The 19,577-nt window shown below is 40.5% G+C and overlaps 1 protein-coding gene across 2 annotated transcripts in view; it reads left to right on the top strand.

Moving 5' to 3' along the window:
- Window positions 1–19,577, top strand: part of LOC136845169 (A disintegrin and metalloproteinase with thrombospondin motifs adt-1-like) — a 96,520-nt gene that overhangs the window by 4,307 nt on the left and 72,636 nt on the right. Inside the window, exons 1-2 of one of the 2 annotated variants that reach the window (XM_067115133.1) lie at window positions 426–650; window positions 16,226–16,328. In XM_067115133.1, coding sequence (XP_066971234.1) covers window positions 16,248–16,328 — 81 coding nt within the window. In that variant the 5' untranslated portion in view covers window positions 426–650; window positions 16,226–16,247. Of the gene's footprint in view, window positions 1–425; window positions 651–16,225; window positions 16,329–19,577 lie in introns of those variants that run through there. The other variant, XM_067115134.1, reaches the window with a different exon arrangement.

The raw sequence follows: 19,577 nt of genomic DNA, 5'->3' as shown, positions 1-19,577 counted from the left end.
AGAAAACGATGATACCGGACAGTCTGGTTTTTGTAACTTGCCCGAAAACAGAAATTATCGTACGCTGACGTCATAAGAGAACGGAGACGGATGGTAAGGTGTCCACATTCAGTGGAAACGTAACGAGACCAGGATGCTCCGAGATAAGTACCGCCATCGTTTTTTATCTATCTCGAGTGGCGCCAACGTTTAGATTAGCCCTTCATATTTCGGCCACCTCGTTTTTCGGGGGGGAACGAAGGGTGTTGCTGGATAGGGGGCGGGCGTGGGTTGGTAGGCCGGAGAGTCTGTATTGTGGAGGGGCGGGTGTCGGGTTATGGGGTGGGCGAGGAGGCGGGAGGGTCCTTTGCCTGTAGGGTGGGCAAATTTTCGGGAGGGAATGTACTCGTATTTATGAATAAGCAGCGCACACGGGGGCGGAGTTTAGTGTTGAGAGTTCGTTAGGGGTTGAACGAGCCTTCATTACCAGCCTCCCGATGCGAATCATAGGCAGGTATCGGCAGTTAGTGCAGTAAGGAACCAACCAACCTGCTGGTGCCGGTGCTGCTGCTTCTCCTGCCGTGTTCATGATAATTTGACTTTTATCAGACGCTCCGGAAACGTCCTGCTCTCACACCTGGCGAAACGGGAGCTCACGATACCGTCCAAAGGTAAGGAGGAGATGTGTCACGAACGATTTGTATTTGGATGAAAAAGGAAAAAAAGTGTATGATTTAAGAACGAGAATCGTTGTTTTTACAAACTTCGTACGTTTTCGTAAAGTGTGGCGTCGTCGGTGTTCGTTCGTTGCGAATATTTTTCATATATTTTTTCATGTATTTTTCATGTATTTTTTTTCGTATATTTTTCATGTACTCTTTCAAATATTTGATCATTATTACTATACCATTCAGTGGCTTCGTTCGTCAAGGACGAAAAAGATTTTGGAATTTCTATAGGAATGGATACGGTTACGAGAAACCATTTCGAATCTTTCTCCTCGGGACGAGAAAGTTTTTGCAGTGTGCGAAAAATATTGCTGTAGAAAGCAGGTATATATACAGTATATATACTGTATATATATATATATATATATATATATATATATATATATATATATATATATATATATATATGTAAATGTATACCTATATATGTACATATGCATATATATTTATTTGTATGTACAGTGTTTAATTATTATTAATAGTTAGCTAACTATATTTCTACTAAAGGTACCGCTTCCTTAATAGCAATCATCGTTTACATTTTGCGAGGGATAGGAGTGTACTTTTACTGGACCTCAAACCTTGGCGTAGGTTTGCAGTCTCCGAACCTCCTTCCCGCAGCATTATATTCTTACATACCTCTCCTATTCCCACGTCCTCGTTGTAGCCTACACGTCATGCTGTGACTCGACAGACGCTGTTCCTTAAATCCGATAACCTGCCTGGTTTGATGTGGGAGGTTTGTCTGCACTTAGAAAGTCCGCAACCAACCTTTTCCTGCAGTGACCTGGGGCTTGTTTTGGGCAAGTGGCTTTCCTGGACCTCCACCTCAAATGAGCATGATAGGGAGTGTGCGAAGGGAAGCTCAGTCGCTTAAGACATCTTTCATCATAATTTTAGATGGGTAGCATTCGGTCAAGTGCGGGCGTATAATATGGCTTAACGCATCGGGCCATTTTAGATGGAAAGTATGTTTTGAAGTGCTTCATAATAAAATTCAACACAGACACCGTTTTTGATTGATGTATGTGTTCGTGTGCACTTTCGTATTGCCATTACGTTTGAAGGTCATGCAGAGTAGTAATTACAGGAGATGAGTGGATAACTTGTTTTTCTGAACTCGGCCGTAAGAGGTTTGCAGTTATTCTGTCGCTGCATTCGTGGGAAGCGAAAGAATAGGCAGCGTGCATTCGCGGTACTGTGCAAGCAGTAATCTAAGATGCTTCAGAACCGGTTTTCATTACCTTAGTCATGTAATCAAACACGAAGTGGTAATAACGGTGGGAATATATCCCAGTATTAAACGATGTTATCTGACATTTGTAGCGCAACACCTGTTTTGGTCGACGAAATCCAGATAAGGACTGAATTTATGTGTATATATATATATATATATATATATATATATATATATATATATATATATATATATATATATATATATATATATATATATATATATATATACATATATGAAATTTTTTATCACACCGTGATTTATATACGATCATTAAGCTACAAATGTCGTTTAATATCCAGTTCACGCTACTTCGGGAATATCCGCGAAGGGGCATTTTTAAGTGATAAATGGATTAGTACTGAAGTGTCTCGAACACTCGACACAGTACCTTCCAACGACTCCAGTCGACTGTAACTACTAGCAGGGGTGACTCCTGAGAAAACAACGCAGTGGTCACTGCCACATTCATGGTTTAAATCTGAATTGTGGATGAACCATCCTAAGTAAAACACTTCCACAACATTAGCTACTTCATGCACATACAGTGGTCCATCAACAGTGTATCAAAGCTCTCACCCCATTCACACACACACCCATACACACTGCACCACTCATCTCTGTCCTGCATACACTTGAGTTTCCATGATTTTGAGGCCTTTCCTTTCCAATGCGTGTTTTCCTCAATTTTCCCAGCACTTTGTGGGTCTTCCTCTACTGCTACCCCTTACCACTTTCAAGCTATAGAATGATTCCTCAAACCTATTCTCTTCCATTCTTTTCACATGACCAAACCATGAAAAAACAATTAGATACATCTTTTCACCTACTTTGCCTTTTTAACGTTACTACACATCACATTTTCCAAAATTTCAATTTTTATGCCCCATATAATACAGAACACTTCATCTCGGCAACTACAAACTTTTTTCTTACATTTGCATACAACATTCACACTTCACTTCCATATAGGAGAGTTGGTTCAGTAATCCCATCATACATTCTCACATTTGCAACCTCTTTTGTTCCGTTTACTGTACCTCCTTTCATGTATGTTTTCTTCCATCTTACTTTCCACCCTCTCCTAACGGTTGATTAATAGTGCAACTGCGAGGTTTTCCTCCTATCACACCTTTCAAGCCTTTTACTGTCAATTTCCGTTTCAGCGCTGAATGATCTCTTGGCCTTGGCCTAAATTCTATACTCGATTCATTTCTATATTCTATACTCAATTCATACCCTGTTACTTCTTTGCTTCACTATTTTGTGACTCTCCTCTACCATCATGCTTTGCATTTGCTCCCAAATGCCTGTGTGCAAATCACCCACTTCCATCCCTCTTCCATCCATATTAATATTCGCTGATCCATCCTCCTGGTTTCCATTTACCCTCATCACCTTCCTCTCGGTCACGTTTACTCTTCACTTTCTCCTCTTGCAAACACTTTGTAACGCTTTCACCAGTTTCTGCAGTTTTAGCTTTCTGTAAAAGAAAGCTGTTGTGCCGGCTTTGTCTGGCCGTCCGCACTTTTTCTGTCCGCCGTCAGATCTCAAAAACTACTGAGGCTAGAGGTCTGCAAATTGGTATGTTGATCATCCACTCTGCAATCATCAAACATCCCAAATTGCGGCCCTCTAGCCTCAGTAGTTTTTATTTTATTTAAGATTAGCCATAATCATGCATCTGGTAACGATATAGGACAGGCCACCACCGGCCTGTGGTTAAGGATTCATGGGCCGCGGCTCATACAGCATTATACCGAGACCACCGAAAGATAGATCCATTTTCGGTGGCCTCGATTATACGATATACAGAAAACTCGATTGCAACAAAGAAACTTCGGCACAAACTCTTTCACCAGCTACTGCAGTTTTCTTCAATATCTCGTAATCAGCATTTATCATTTGCAAATCTCTGCCGCTCCAAGCTCCATTAACAATCACTGTCTTCTCCCAGAACTTTACGCTAACAATCACATCTCTCTTAACTGCTCATATCAGTCCATCCTTAAGTTTTAGACAATGGTGGAGACGTAACAAACCCATTACGAATACCCCACGAATCCTCTTGACCATTTTAACGAAGAATTTGCACAGAAATGGCGAGTGGAGAGAGAGAGAGAGAGAGAAAGAGAGAGAGAGAGAGAGAGAGAGAAAACAAGTAAAAATGCGCCAAAGTTTCTTCGGCGCAATCGAGTTTTATGTACAGCCGCTACAGCGTATAATCAAGGCCACCGAAAACAGATCTAGCTTTCGGTGGTCTCGGCATATTGCTGTAAGAGCCGCGTCCCATGAAACTTTAACCACTGGCCGGTGGTGGCCTATTGGCGCGATTGTATCCAATTCAGTTCAACGCTACTGATGAGCATATATACTTTGCATGTGTATGAAGTGATTGTTGCGATTGTTTTCTACTCAGGAGCACTGTTTTGGAGACCAGTTCAGTAGTAATGTGCTTATCATAGAATGCACAGTTTTCTTAAGAATAACGTGACAGATCTTTTTGTCTGTGTTGATAAACTGAATGAATTAGTATTGTCAATTGTTGTCCATGAATTTTGACCTCTAAATTTAAAAATCCACAGATGACTGCTGTTAGTTAGCTCTCTCTCTCTCTCTCTCTCTCTCTCTCTCTCTCTCAGAATGCCTGTTGCTCGGTAGAAAGAGATGACTATTAGTCTATTGTATGTAAATTCGGAGGAAGATGGCGGCCATGCAACGTTATTTTCCTTTTTAGTGAATGACTGTGCAGCTGAAGCTAATTTGTTTGTTTTTAACGTAGGAATTTATTTACTTTCTTTTGTCACTTGTTTATGTGGTTCTTGGTTTTTTAAGGTTTACGAGTGTTTTGTTTGACGTCATGGAATTCCTTTCTTTATTTTGCTATATTCATTGCTTTAGTGTTTCGTGTTTTATTGTTCGATTTTGTTGGAAATAATTTTTTCCGCAGCTTTCTCATACTGTGTCAGAAGATGTTTTTAATTGTACTTCGTTATTTTATCATTTCTTACTTTTACCCCGTAGGGGGTTAGTGCCTTCAGTGCGCCTCACGCGGTGCACTGTAGGCATTACTTGAGGTTCTTTGCAGCGTCCCTTCGGCCCCTGGCTGTAACCCCTTTCATTCCTTTTACTGTAACTCCTTTCATATTTCCTTTCTTCCATCTTTCGTTTCTCAACCATCTCCTAACAATTGTTTCGTAGTGCAACTGCTTTGAGGTTTTCCTCCTGTTACAACTTTCAAACCTTTTACTGTCAATTTCCCTTCAGCGCTGAATGACCTCATAGGCCCCAGCGCTTGGCCTTTGTCCTAAATCTTATATTCTTATCTTATCTTGTCTCTCTTGCTTTTATCTCTAGGCGTAGGTACTCCATATTTAAATAGTGGCGTATTGTATGTGTACGTGAGCGCGTGTATGTGCACACAGTCATGCCCGTACAGGAAGAGGAAGAGGGAGAAAGTGCACAAGTTGCCTCGTTATCATTCGGGAGGTGCATTGTCTGTTACAGCGGAGCCGTGTACATGGGTATTGTGCTCTAGCACGGCTCTCCGTCAATCTGTCTGTCTGTCTCTTTCTCTCTCCGGGCTTCGTAGCTGCAACTGGAAAACAAATTCAGCCATTAGGCCTTGGGCCTGAGGCGAGTAGTTTCATTCATGAACGCATCTTTTGTGCCGGAAACTATTGCCTTTTTCCCCTCTTTCTTTTTCTTTGTTCGGGTTGGCCTTTCCTCTTCTGTTCCTTTTTCCGGGTGAGCCGTTGTAAAGGCCTAGTCCTTGAGGATGTTCTGTGATTGTTTTGGTATCTAGGTAATCGGAATACTGTCGTTATGTAGTTTATTTTTTCAGTTGTGTTGTAATTATCGCGACCACAGTTCTCACTGAATACACGAAAGGTTTTTGCTTAGCGGTTTTAAAGCTGGGGGCCCAGAGAAGGATGATGCAGTTATGACCAGAATTTTTCGTCAGGTAATGTATATACTAAGGTTTGGTTAAGAATAAATGGAAGTGCATTAAGAGGAGGCATATTTTCTCATTAAAATCCTGTACTTTGTGTGTGTGTGTGTGTGAGTGTATGTATGTATATATATATATATATATATATACAGTATATATATATTATAAGAAAAAGAAGAAGATATATATATATATATATATATATATATATATATATATATATATATATATATATATATATGTATATATATATACAGTATATATTTATTCATTTATTTAATTATCTAGTTTTTGCTCAGAATTAGGCCTATGTCTGTTGTCGATTAGATGAAGTTTTTCTATGATAGCAAATGTCATGGAGAGAGAGAGAGAGAGAGAGAGAGAGAGAGAGAGAGACGTTTAGCGAAGAAAAATGCAAGAACGAGATACTGAATATGAATGAGAGAGAGAGAGAGAGAGAGAGAGAGAGAGAGAGAGAGAGAGAAAGAGAGAGACTGCAATGAATCGGAACAAATTGTGTAGCCAGACCAATCCCAGGGCGCGCACAGAGTAGAACCGGCTTTCATAGAGGAAACTGACTGATGCAAGAGCCAGTTTTAAGACATCTGAAACTCTGATATTTCAGGACATGTAAGAGGAGAGAATGTCTATAATTTGAGACAGAAATGAAGGAAAAAAATATGTATATATACGGTATATATATATATATATATTTTTTTTTAGGAAAATTCCATCTGTTAGCGAAGGTTCGCCGTCGAGAAATCCAGTTTCGGACACAATTTAGAGTTTAGCTTTCTTTTAAGCACGCGCACCTTCTCTGACACCTGGTTGATGCTCTCTCTCTCTCTCTCTCTCTCTCTCTCTCTCTCTCTCTCTCTCTCTCTCTCTCAGATACTCCAATAGAATTACAGCATACTATTAAATATAATAATAATGATCCTAATTAGATTGGTTTAGATTTTTCACAACGGTGAGGACTTATGAGAGAGAGAGAAAAGTTAAGTATACCTTAGTTTAACCAGACCACTGAGCTGATTAACAGCTCTCCTAGAGAGGGCTGGCCCGAAGGATTAGACTTATTTTACGTGACTATGAACCAATTGGTTACCTAGCAACGGAGAGAGAGAGAGAGAGAGAGAGAGAATGCTTTGCAAACTTCACTTGAGCATAAAGTGCTGGGCAGAATGTTCTCGTACTCATAGGATGCTATGCAAACTGTTCGCCTCCCCCTCAAATGCCATGCAAAATGCTATGCAAAACGTTTATATGGTGATAGAAATTCATTTCTCGGTATAATGTGGTTCGGATTCCACAATAAGCTGTAGGTCCCGTTGCTAGGTAACCAATTGGTTCTTAGCCACGTAAAATAAGTCTAATCCTTTGGGCCAGCCCTAGGAGAGCTGTTAATCAGCTCAGTGGTCTGGTTAAACTAAGGTATACTTAACTTATTTTCATAATGTTATGCAAGCTACGCGTTTCCCTATGGAATGCTATGCAAAATGCCCAAGTACCCATAGAACGCCATGCAAACCAATCACATACCGACAGAATGTGACCCCCGTAGCGGGGTAGTGCCGTCAGTGCGCCTCATGTGGTGCACTGTAGGCATTACTGTACTTAAGATTCTTTGCAGCGTGCCTTCGGTCCCTAGCTGTAACCTCTTTCGTTCCTTTTACTGTACCTCCTTTCATATTCTCTTTCTTCCATCTTACTTTCCACCCTCTCCTAACAATTGATTCCTAGTGCAACTGCTTTGAGGTTTTCCTCCTGTTAGCCATTTCAACCCTTTTGCTGCCAGTTTCCGTTTCAGCGCTGAATGACCGCATAGGTCCCAGTGCTTGGCATTGGGCCTAAATATTCAGTTCGATAGAATATGCCTTGCAAACTGCTTGTGAGAAGCCATTAAATGCTCAACCTACCAAAGTAACAGCGCCGTCAGAAATGACATAAGGTCGGGACTCCAAAACTCGACCCTAGAGCCATTACGTGCCGACCAAGCCACTTAATTTTGTATAGGCCTACTTAAATAGGGGCCGATTGTCAACACGGAATTCAGTGACGTCACACCACTGTCCACGTGTGCGTAGCTTAGCCTTGGCGCCCGAGAGAGAGGTGTTTACCGGAGCGTTTGTTTTCCGTCCTTGTTTGCTCTTGACATTCAAACAAAACTAGGAAAACAGAAGCTGCTCAAGTGATTGTGGGAAACGACGGCGCCACCATTTACTCCGGGCCTGACATGGTTTTTAGTTTACTGTAAAAGAAAACTGTTGTGGCGGCTTTGTCTGTCCGTCCGCACTTTATTCTGCCCGCACTTTTTCTGTCCGCCCTTAGATCTTAAAAACTATTGAGGCTAGAGGGATGCAAATTGGGATGTTGATCATCCACCCTCCAGTCATTAAGCATATCAAATTGCAGCCCTCGAGCCTCAGTAGTTTTGATTTTATTTAAGGTTGAAGTTAGCCATAATCGTGCTTTTGGCAACGATATAAGCTAGACCACCACCTTGCCGTGGTTAAAGTTTCATGGGCCGCGGCTCGTACAGCATTATACTGAGACCACTGAAAGATAGATCTATTTGTGGTGGCCTTGATTATACTCCGTACAGAAAACTCGATTGGGACGAAGAAACTTCGGCGCATATTCTACTTGTTTTTTATTTTAGTTCTTGGTTGTGTCTTTTGATTTTTTTTTATTTGTTTTGCAGCCATTTTCAATGTAGTTGAGAGATTATATATATGTATGTATATATATATATATATATATATATATATATATATATATATATATATATATAATTTATATATGCATATATATATTATGCATATATATATGTGTGCACACAAACATGTGTATATATACAAATATATACAAATTGCTTACCACATAAATGTAGGACATGCGTGGCTGACCTACTGAGTCTGAAACTGGGCCTTTTGTTTTCCGACAGAAACACAGGTGGTTTTTATGGGGAAATGGGGGCGATTGGTAGCATTATTTAGGAGCGGCGTCATGGTTTCTAGGCCTAGTGTCGTCTCCGCGAGGCTATGACATTTATGATTTGTAGGCCTAGTATCAGAATACCCTTGGGAGAGATAGGTGCAGTGAATTGTGTCTTGTGAGATATTATTATTATTATTATTATTCGTAATGTTAAAATGTCTGTCTGTAGTAGGCCTATATGTGATAAATAAGAAAAAGCTCGGTTATCTAAAGCCACAGGCTGTTCCTTTTACCTCTCCGGAAGTTTTCACCAATAGCGAGTTTTATTCATTCCACGTTTTTAGTAGATTCTGGTATTCAAAGAAAGTTAATAATAACATGTTTTTCTTATGCTTAGTGTAATTTAACCCAATTGGCGTTAAAATATGTGAAAAGTAAAAAAATTATGCAGCGTACATCCGAAAACAAGCTCCTGTCGTTGACTTCGGCAGGTGTTGTTATTAAATTTAGACTTCCCATCACAATACTCTATAATCTCTTTATTCGTTAACATTATTTATTGACAACACACATATCTGAGGGAGAAATTTAGGTTAGTAAATAAGTTTCGATTCACATTACTTGGTAATTATTTGAAAACAATGATGCTATTCGGACAAAATGCTTGCAACCAATCAGCTAGCAGGAAACTTTTCCGAGCTAAAAGGGCACCCCTGCGAGTCAGTGCTACTGTGCAATTGCGCCTCGGTAAAAAAACTGAGTTTAGTTGCTCTCGATCCTAGACCCGATCGCCCCTAGTTGCTCTCGATCCTAGACCCGACCGCCCCTAGTTGCTCTCGATCTTAGACCCGACCGCCCCCAGTTGCTCTCGATCGTAGACCCGACCGCCTCTAGTTGCTCTCGATCCTAGACCCGACCGCCTCTAGTTGCTCTCGATCCTAGACCCGACCGCCCCTAGTTGCTCTCGATCCTAGACCCGACCGCTCCTAGTTCCTCTCGATCCTAGGGTGGGCGCTAATCGTGAGTGCACATGTTCGTTCTCTTGTGATTTGTGATTGGCGCGCCATTGCATTAACTTGTATCCCTTACGTGATTCTTAAGATAGTCCCAGTAAACTGGAGTAAAGGAAAGAGAGAGAGAGAGAGAGAGAGAGAGAGAGAGAGAGAGAGAGAGAGAGAGAGAGAGAGAGAGAGAGTTGCGAGGAGGGAGGGAGGTAGGGAGGTCTTATAATTATGTGATTCTTTGCCACGTTTAGGAAGACTGTAATGCTTCTCTGAAATTACCCTTGATGATTCTTTTGTGGAGAGTGTAACGTTTCTCTCGTTTCAGCGTTTTGCCCTTTAAGTTTTAGACTGATATCAAATATATTTGTATATAGATATTATATATATATATATATATATATATATATATATATATACATACATATACATATACATATACACATTAATATATATACATATATACATATGTTTGTACGGATCTCTATTCTTGTAGTCCAGTGTACATAATATTCTCCAATGTAAATCAACGTATATTTGTTTTTCAGTTGTTAGGTTAGTGTGTAATGTGTTTTAAAAACGTCATCATAAAAGATTTTTTCATTATTGTCATGTCCTTAAGACGTGTACGTTCATGCAACATCACATGGCATCATTATAATCATTCAGTTTTGCAATTTTTATAACCATTACCACCACCAGTGATGACTTCGTATGACATCATCATAGATTATGACATCATTATAGATTTGTATCCTAATCTTCAATATGAAATATGGGATTATTTGAAATCATTGTAAAGGCTTTCAGTCTATAACATCATACGCATTATCACTACCTTCACTGACATCACGTGACAGTGATGTCATTACACAGCAGTAACGAAATCGCTTGACATCGTTACCATAGCTATCGTTACCAGTGATAAGGGATATGATCCTCAGTTAGTGATCGCTCCCTCATTACCATTTGCCGAGGAGCGTCACGAATAAGATGACTTCATCGTTACCTCGCCCATTATCTGCTACTTCCATCGTTACCTCGCTCATTATCTGCTGCTTCCATCGTTACCTCGCTCATTATCTGCTGCTTCCATCGTTACCTCGCTCATTATCTGCTGCTTCCATCGTTACCTCGCTCAATATCTGCTGCTTCCATCGTTACCTCGCTCATTATCTGCTGCTTCCATCGTTACCTCGCCCATTATCTGCTGCTTCCATCGTTACCTCGCCCATTATCTGCTACTTCCATCATTACCTCGCTCATTATCTGCTGCTTCCATCGTTACCTCGCCCATTATCTGCTACTTCCATCGTTACCTCGCTCATTATCTGCTGCTTCCATCGTTACCTCGCCCATTATCTGCTACTTCCATCGTTACCTCGCTCATTATCTGCTGCTTCCATCGTTACCTCGCCCATTATCTGCTGCTTCCATCGTTACCTCGCCCATTATCTGCTACTTCCATCATTACCTCGCTCATTATCTGCTGCTTCCATCGTTACCTCGCCCATTATCTGCTACTTCCATCGTTACCTCGCTCATTATCTGCTGCTTCCATCGTTACCTCGCCCATTATATGCTACTTCCATCGTTACCTCGCTCATTATCTGCTGCTTCCATCGTTACCTCGCCCATTATCTGCTATTTCCATCGTTACCTCGCCCATTATCTGCTGCTTCCATCGTTACCTCGCTCATTATCTGCTGCTTCCATCGTTACCTCGCTCATTATCTGCTGCTTCCATCGTTACCTCGCTCATTATCTGCTGCTTCCATCGTTACCTCGCCCATTATCTGCTACTTCCATCGTTACCTCGCTCATTATCTGCTGCTTCCATCGTTACCTCGCCCATTATCTGCTACTTCCATCGTTACCTCGCTCATTATCTGCTGCTTCCATCGTTACCTCGCTCATTTTCTGCTGCTTCCATCGTTACCTCGCCCATTATCTGCTGCTTCCATCGTTACCTCGCCCATTATCTGCTGCTTCCATCGTTACCTCGCTCATTATGTGCTGCTTCCATCGTTACCTCGCTCATTATGTGCTGCTTCCATCGTTACCTCGCCCATTATCTGCTGCTTCCATCGTTACCTCGCTCATTATGTGCTGCTTCCATCGTTACCTCGCTCATTATCTGCTGCTTCCATCGTTACCTCGCCCATTATCTGCTGCTTCCATCGTTACCTCGCTCATTATCTGCTGCTTCCATCGTTACCTCGCTCATTATGTGCTGCTTCCATCGTTACCTCGCCCATTATCTACTGCTTCCATCGCTACCTCGCTCATTATGTGCTACTTCCATCGTTACCTCGCTCATTATCTGCTGCTTCCATCGTTACCTCGCCCATTATCTGCTGCTTCCATCGTTACCTCGCTCATTATGTGCTGCTTCCATCGTTACCTCGCCCATTATCTGCTACTTCCATCGTTACCTCGCTCATTATGTGCTGCTTCCATCGTTACCTCGCCCATTATCTGCTGCTTCCATCGTTACCTCGCGCATTATCTGCTGCTTCCATCGTTACCTCGCGCATTATCTGCTGCTTCCATCATTACCTCGCTCATTATGTGCTGCTTCCATCGTTACCTCGCTCATTATCTGCTGCTTCCACCGTTACCTCGCCCATTATCTGCTGCTTCCGTCGTTACCTCGCTTATCTGCTGCTTCCATCGTTACCTCGCCCATTATCTGCTGCTTCCATCGTTACCTCGCCCATTATCTGCTGCTTCCGTCGTTACCTCGCTCATTATCTGCTGCTTCCATCGTTACCTCGCCCATTATCTGCTGCTTCCATCGTTACCTCGCTCATTATGTGCTGCTTCCATCGTTACCTCGCTCATTATGTGCTGCTTCCATCGTTACCTCGCCCATTATCTACTGCTTCCATCGCTTCCTCGTTCATTATGTGCCACTTCCATCATTACCTCGCTCATTATCTGCTGCTTCCATCGTTACCTCGCCCATTATCTGCGGCTTCCATCGTTACCTCGCCCATTATCTGCTGCTTCCGTCGTTACCTCGCTTATTATCTGCTGCTTCCATCCTTACCTCGCCCATTATCTGCTGCTTCCATCGTTACCTCGCCCATTATCTGCTACTTCCATCGCTACCTCGCTCATTATCTGCTACTTCCATCGCTACCTCGCTCATTATCTGCTACTTCCATCGCTACCTCGCTCATTATCTGCTACTTCCATCGCTACCTCGCCCATTATCTGCTACTTCCATCGCTACCTCGCTCATTATCTGCTACTTCCATCGCTACCTCGCCCATTATCTGCTACTTCCATCGTTACCTCGCTCATTATCTGCTACTTTCATCGTTACCTCGCTCGTTATCTGCTACTTCCATCGTTACCTCGCACCCTCTTCATCACCTGGTAACGAGCGTGACCTGCAACCTTCCGCCCACGATTAATTTCGACCCCCATACGATTTGAGCGGGTCTCGGTGGCATCATCAGCATTTCCCCCATTGCAGAATCATCCCATTATAATTATTCCCCGCCATTACTATTTTTTTATGATTAATATTAGCATGGGAGCACTTCATTACGCCCCGTATGTTCGCCCAAGTTGCCAGCTACTATATGGTTGATCGTCTATGACGAGACTTGCTGTGCTACATAACATTTGGAAATGTATTACACTATTCAGTGATTTCGAAGATATCGCTCTGAAAGTGGCAGCGCAATTTGGTCTCGAAAGTGAAGGGAAGTGTCTGTGCTCCACCTATGACACTGCAGAGTCTACCTCATTTTCAAAGAAAAGTAAACAAGTAAAAAATGCGCCGAAGTTTCTTCGGCGCAATCGAACTTTCTGTACAGCCGCTACAGCGCATAGTCGAGGCCGCCGAAAATAGATCTATCTTTCGGTGGTCTCGGTATAATGCTGTATGAGCCGCGGTCCATAAAACTTTAGCCACCTCCCAGTGGGAGCCTATCTTTAACGTTGCCAGAAGCACGATTATGGCTAACTTTAACCTTATAGAAAATAAAAACTACTCAGGCTAGAGGGCTGCAGTTTGGTATGTTTGATGATTGGAGGGTGGATGATCAACAGACCAATTTGCAGCCCTCTAGCCTCAGTAGTTTTTAAGATCTGAGGGCGAACAGAAAAAGTGCGGACAGAAAAAAGTGCGGGCGGACAGACAAAGCCGGCACAATAGTTTTCTTTTACAGAAAACTAAAGCATCATCGGGACCTTCCTTTGTGAAGTTTCATACTTGTACGTGAATCCTTCAGGTATCCAAATTGAAAATTCTAATGGTTCTGGAGAGTAGGCAGCGACAGATTGGTAGCAGCTGTTGGCTTGTTTTTCTTAAAGCTTCTTACTCTTCCAGCAGCAGCAGCAGCAGCAGTAGTAGTATTAGTAGTAGTAGCAGTAGTAGTAGTAGTAGCAGTGGTATGCATTGCAGCTTATTTGTGTGGTTTTGCCACGCTATCTTTTCATCCAATAAATAATCGGTCCTTTAGGAATGTTATGTTTCGTCCCCCTTTCCTCTATAAATCTTTCTTCGTAGTAATGTTATTGTTCAGCCTCTTGTTATTGTCAAAGTCGCTTGATTGAGATCTTGTGTTCTATCAAGAATTGATTGCTCTTCAACTGCGTGGATATTAGCAGCTTCCGAAGATGATAAGGATAATTTATAGTCTTTTATATATATATATATATATATATATATTTATATATATTTATATATATATATATATATATATATATATATATATATATATATATATATATAATTTATTTTTGTAGGAAAGGGTAGCGGTTGAGTTTTATCTTTCTTGTTACTGGCCGACGTATTGTAGAGGTGAATATGTGTCATCTTATAACTTCAAATATTATATTATATTGATGATTATCTGGGCATCACTATCATATTTAATTTTGTCATCTAATTCAACGAGTGACGTCAGTTCAGAAAAATGATGTACTAAAAAATAATTTTAATTTACTTTTCTTCACCAATGGTGGCTCCATGATGCCTGACTATTTTTAGGAGCCTCAGTTTCAGCAGGTTTGATTAATTCCCCTGGTGCTTGAGTGCAGGGAAGTGGTGCGTGCTACTCGCTTTGCGCATCATCCCCATCCACGTCTTCATGACTAGACACAATGTCACATTTCCCGGTGTTTGAAGTCTTAAGGTTCCTTTTTTTTTTATTGTGTTCTATTTTGCAGAAGTTTCCTTCGCAAGTTTGTGATTTTGTAAGCTTGATAAATAAGTGTTTGGTCAGTTTGAATAATAATAATAATAATAATAATAATAATAATAATAATAATAATAATCCACAATTATACAGTAGATTGTATTAATATGTTAAATAAAAACTGTAAAATATTTACATATTAAAACAATTTGCTATATAAGTGTGGATTTTTATTACATACCAGCTTTTCAAGAGATTGTGATTTTTAAGCAGTAATAATAATAATAATAATAATAATAATAATAATAATAATAATAATAGTAGCAGAGCGCGCGATATTAATTTAGCACATGCGGGCGCCCGCGTTCACCGCGAACGCTCGACTGGACCGGAAATTCATCGGCGAGGCGAGCGCCGAGACAAATCTAACGGGGAGAACGCAACATGTAAATAGCGTACAGTAGTTTCCAGAGTACGTTCTCAGTACAAAGGGAGGGTAGTGTCGTCAGTGCGCCTCACCCGATGTACTGTAGGCATTACTAAAGGTTCTTTGCAGCGTCCCTTCCTAAGGCACCTAGCTGGAACCCCTTTCATTCCTTTTACTCTACCTCCATTTTTATATTATATTTCCAGTTCCTCATTGGACGGGGTGGTATCGTTCTCTGCTAGCACTCTGCTGGGCCCGCGTTCGATGCTCCGACCGGCCAATGAAGAATTAGAGGAATTTATTTCTGGTGATAGAAATTCATTTCTCGTTATAATGTGGTTCGGATTCCACAGTAAGCTGTAGGTCCCGTTGCTAGGTAACCAGTTGGTTCTTAGCCACGTAAAATAAATCTGATCCTTCGGGCCAGCCCTAGGAGAGCTGTTAATCAGTTCAGTGGTCTGGTTAAACTAAGATGTACTTAACTTTTTTCTATTTCCTTTACAGCGCTGAATGACCTCATAGGTCCCAGTGCTTGGCCCTTGGCCTAAACTCTATTTTTCACTCCACATTTAATATATTCTATGTGACCTCGGGGCCGCGGACAGTTCGATCGCAAGGAGGCTTAGACATTCTTCGGCAATCATTTCAGAGGGTGGCCGAGACAACTATTCTGTTTCTCTCTGAAAATACAAAGAAATTTATAATGTTTTTTTACTATGCGATCATTGGAATTTATTTTTCGTCGAGACAATTAACGTGAACCCTGATACTTTTGGAATATATTGGTGTCATTTTACTATTTCAGGTCTTTTTGGGGGACAGTAGTCATGGAAACCACCATTGCTGTCATCTTTCTCTTTGTCACCGGAAGCTTTGTCAGACGAGGAACCGCTTCCCCAGCTGCACTCGTGAGTTTTGCTTTTGGTTCATTTTTGTTTTATTTTATTAAATCCATCTAAGAGAGAGAGAGAGAGAGAGAGAGTAAAAGCACATAATTATATAAGCGTGATGACCTCCCAGTGTCCTCATTCGAGGACAGCTTAAATATATATATATATATATATATATATATATATATATATATATATATATATATATATATACACTGTATATCCTTTCCTTCATTTTTGTAGGGTGTAGTATATCCTAGCCCAATGGTCGCCAACCTGCGGCTCTTTCAAGACACTTGTGCGGCTCCAAACGCTGAGCAAATACCTTTTTATCCATTTAAAGCAGAGAAATTATGTAACACTCTTAAGACAATATTTGGTTAAATTTTATTCAATTTTAAAAGCATATTGTAGGCATCAACTTTATTGATTTTGTAATGAGATATACTGTAAATAGTTTCTAAGCTGAAAGTATTAAATATTTAAGAGAGAGAGAGAGAGAGAGAGAGAGAGAGAGAGAGAGAGAGAGAGAGAGAGAGAGAGAAGCGAGCAAACGCGCATAATGACAGAAGCGTGATGAGCTCCCAGTGTCCTCATTTGAGGACAGCTTTAGTGTATATATAATCTTTCATATATGATTGTCTTCACTTTATCCTTTCCTTCTGCAACTCTTCTTCAAAGCATTAAATGCATCAAGGACAACTCCATGAACTGACGAAACTTTTGATAAATGTTCCTTTCACACCACGAAGAAACCATTTAGCAGTTCGTTGTATTATAAGAATGTCTATCAATAGATGAAATGATGATCAGGTACTATGGACATCATTCTTTGAAAAGATGTATCTATAGAATAACATTTAGATTCGCATATTTACATTTTGTCCTTTGTGGTTTCTCAAGATGTTGCTGCAGTCTTGATCCTTGTTGCTGTGGCGATGCTGCGGAAGAAAACCAGGAACTTTTAGTCGGCTCAAAGGTTGTGTTGCAAATTTGAACTGTGTCGATCATTTACAGTCTCTTTCTCAACATTTTGACAACTGTTTTCCAGGTCATGATTCGCTAGAGCACCTCTGAATTTTAGGATTTCAAGCTGCAGGAATAATCAGGGGAAATCACTTGAAACACCGTCCCTTGAAATCAGATAGACTTGACGAAGGAAAAAAAGAGGTTTTCGTGGTTATAGATTTTCCATAAGTGAAGACAAACTAATAATAAACTGGTTTGATATCAAATGCGTAACAGCTGAATTAAACTGTATTGCAGTTGAACCACCTGTAAAGACCAGCGTTGGGTAAAAGATTCCAAGGCCAAGGAAAGTCTTCTCCAACCATTTGTAACCATGAAGGAAGGATGGATGGGGTGGATCCTGGTCTTGGTGGATCACCATGGTAGTAAATTTTGTGTCAATTAGAGGCAAAAAAGAAAAAAAAAGACACTGGCCTTTATTTACACAGATGGTTGATATTGCTCTTCTGATTAAAGTTAAAGTTGCTTGGTTTCAGTTCTCCAGAACCTTGAGATGTTCATGCGAACGTCAGACAGGTGCCCCCAAATCTCCAACCACAGACCCCACACTGCGGCAGTAACTGATAGTGTTTACTAGCAGGCAACAAGTGATTTATTATTTCAAAACATCAGTATGACTACCTAATCGGAAAATGGAATGCACAGCAAAGGCATGTGGTCGACCTGGTAAACCTTTGAGGTCTTATAATAACATTTCAGATGTACAGTTCTGCTGCAATATGACGGCAAAGTCCATGTTACCGATTCACATTATGCCGTCACGTCACCGACACGTCACGTCACGTCACGTCACCATCCCATCGGCCGTGCCTTGTATTCACACTATCCATCACAGTCCCGTTCAGTTCGTGTCCAACCTCAACGACTTGCAGATGTAGCGTAAAGAAACTTGCATAAGCACTATCACGTCAAAACATTCTCTCCAAAAAAACCGTGTCGTGATGTGACGGTGGATGCCGTGTGCTTGATGGTGACGTGAAGAGATGGTGTGAACGAGTCCATTCGATCGCATGTAAGACATTCTCACGTACTTTGACGTGACGTAATGTTATAATGTGAATCGGCGCAGAAACGCGAACTGCCGCAGGGCAGTGCCAAGAAGTTTGCTCTCAATGTAATTGTAACACTATGAGTAGGATACTTTGGTTCGTACCACCAAAAATCATGAGAAATTTCAAGTGGCAATAGGGTAGGTTTCAGAGATGTTCAGTTTTACCTAAGGCCAGATAAAGAATTTTAACTTGTCTCCGATGTTTTTACTTTTTTCCAAAACAGAAATGTTTCGTATGCAAAATGTTTTGAGGTATACGATGTGGAAGTGTCAAAAACAAAATGGTGTTTCAGTATCATGTTGATGCAAATTACTGCAACATTAAATGGTTAGTATGAATCAAATATTATAAGCAATTCAATTGATTATATCTCGGAAAGCTCACCTTATTGTCACAGCGTCTTTACATGAGGAGACCGGGAACCTATGTTATCAATTTCAGGGATAGGTTTGTGTATTTAATGCAATTCCCTTTAGCTATTGTTCATGTAATATTGAATATGATCGCGAAATCTCAAGTTATTGGTTATTATGGTTAACCATTTAACAATATAACGATTCATGAAGTGTATGGACGGTTGCCAATTCGAGTCTCTTGTTAAAAGTTTCTGATGTAAGAGTACATAAGTTGTCATGTTAATATTTAATCATTACACAAAATGTACATAAATTTATTTTAGATATGAATAAATCCTTTTTGTATATATATATATACATATATATATATATATATATATATATATATATATATATATATATATATATATATATATATATATATATATATATATATACACACAGTATATATATATATACACACAGTATATATATATTCCCATATTCAGGTAGTTATGGTCCTGTTGCCTATCTGAGATGGAATGAAAGCTTTCCGGCCTGGTTCACTAAACCGTTAATTTGTTTTTCGTTGCAAAAACAACAGCTTCAGCAGCAACAACATTGTTTATTTCACATTCAGTACTGCATATTGAAAACAGATCAGTCGCACACAGCATCCTTTTAAATTCACACGCAGCGTTATCTTACGTCTGGCAAGGAGTTACCATGTTTATCACCACGTAACTTAAACCTTTCGGTTAATGATGTGCTTTTAACTCACTTATGGGGTTATAGAAGTAATGGAGCGTCTTATAGAGATATTAATTTCAATTCAAACAAGGTTACTGTGC

This window comes from Macrobrachium rosenbergii, chromosome 13 (genome assembly GCF_040412425.1).
Source record: "Macrobrachium rosenbergii isolate ZJJX-2024 chromosome 13, ASM4041242v1, whole genome shotgun sequence".
NCBI lineage: Eukaryota > Metazoa > Arthropoda > Malacostraca > Decapoda > Palaemonidae > Macrobrachium > Macrobrachium rosenbergii.
This window is presented reverse-complemented; position numbering and strand designations above follow the sequence as displayed.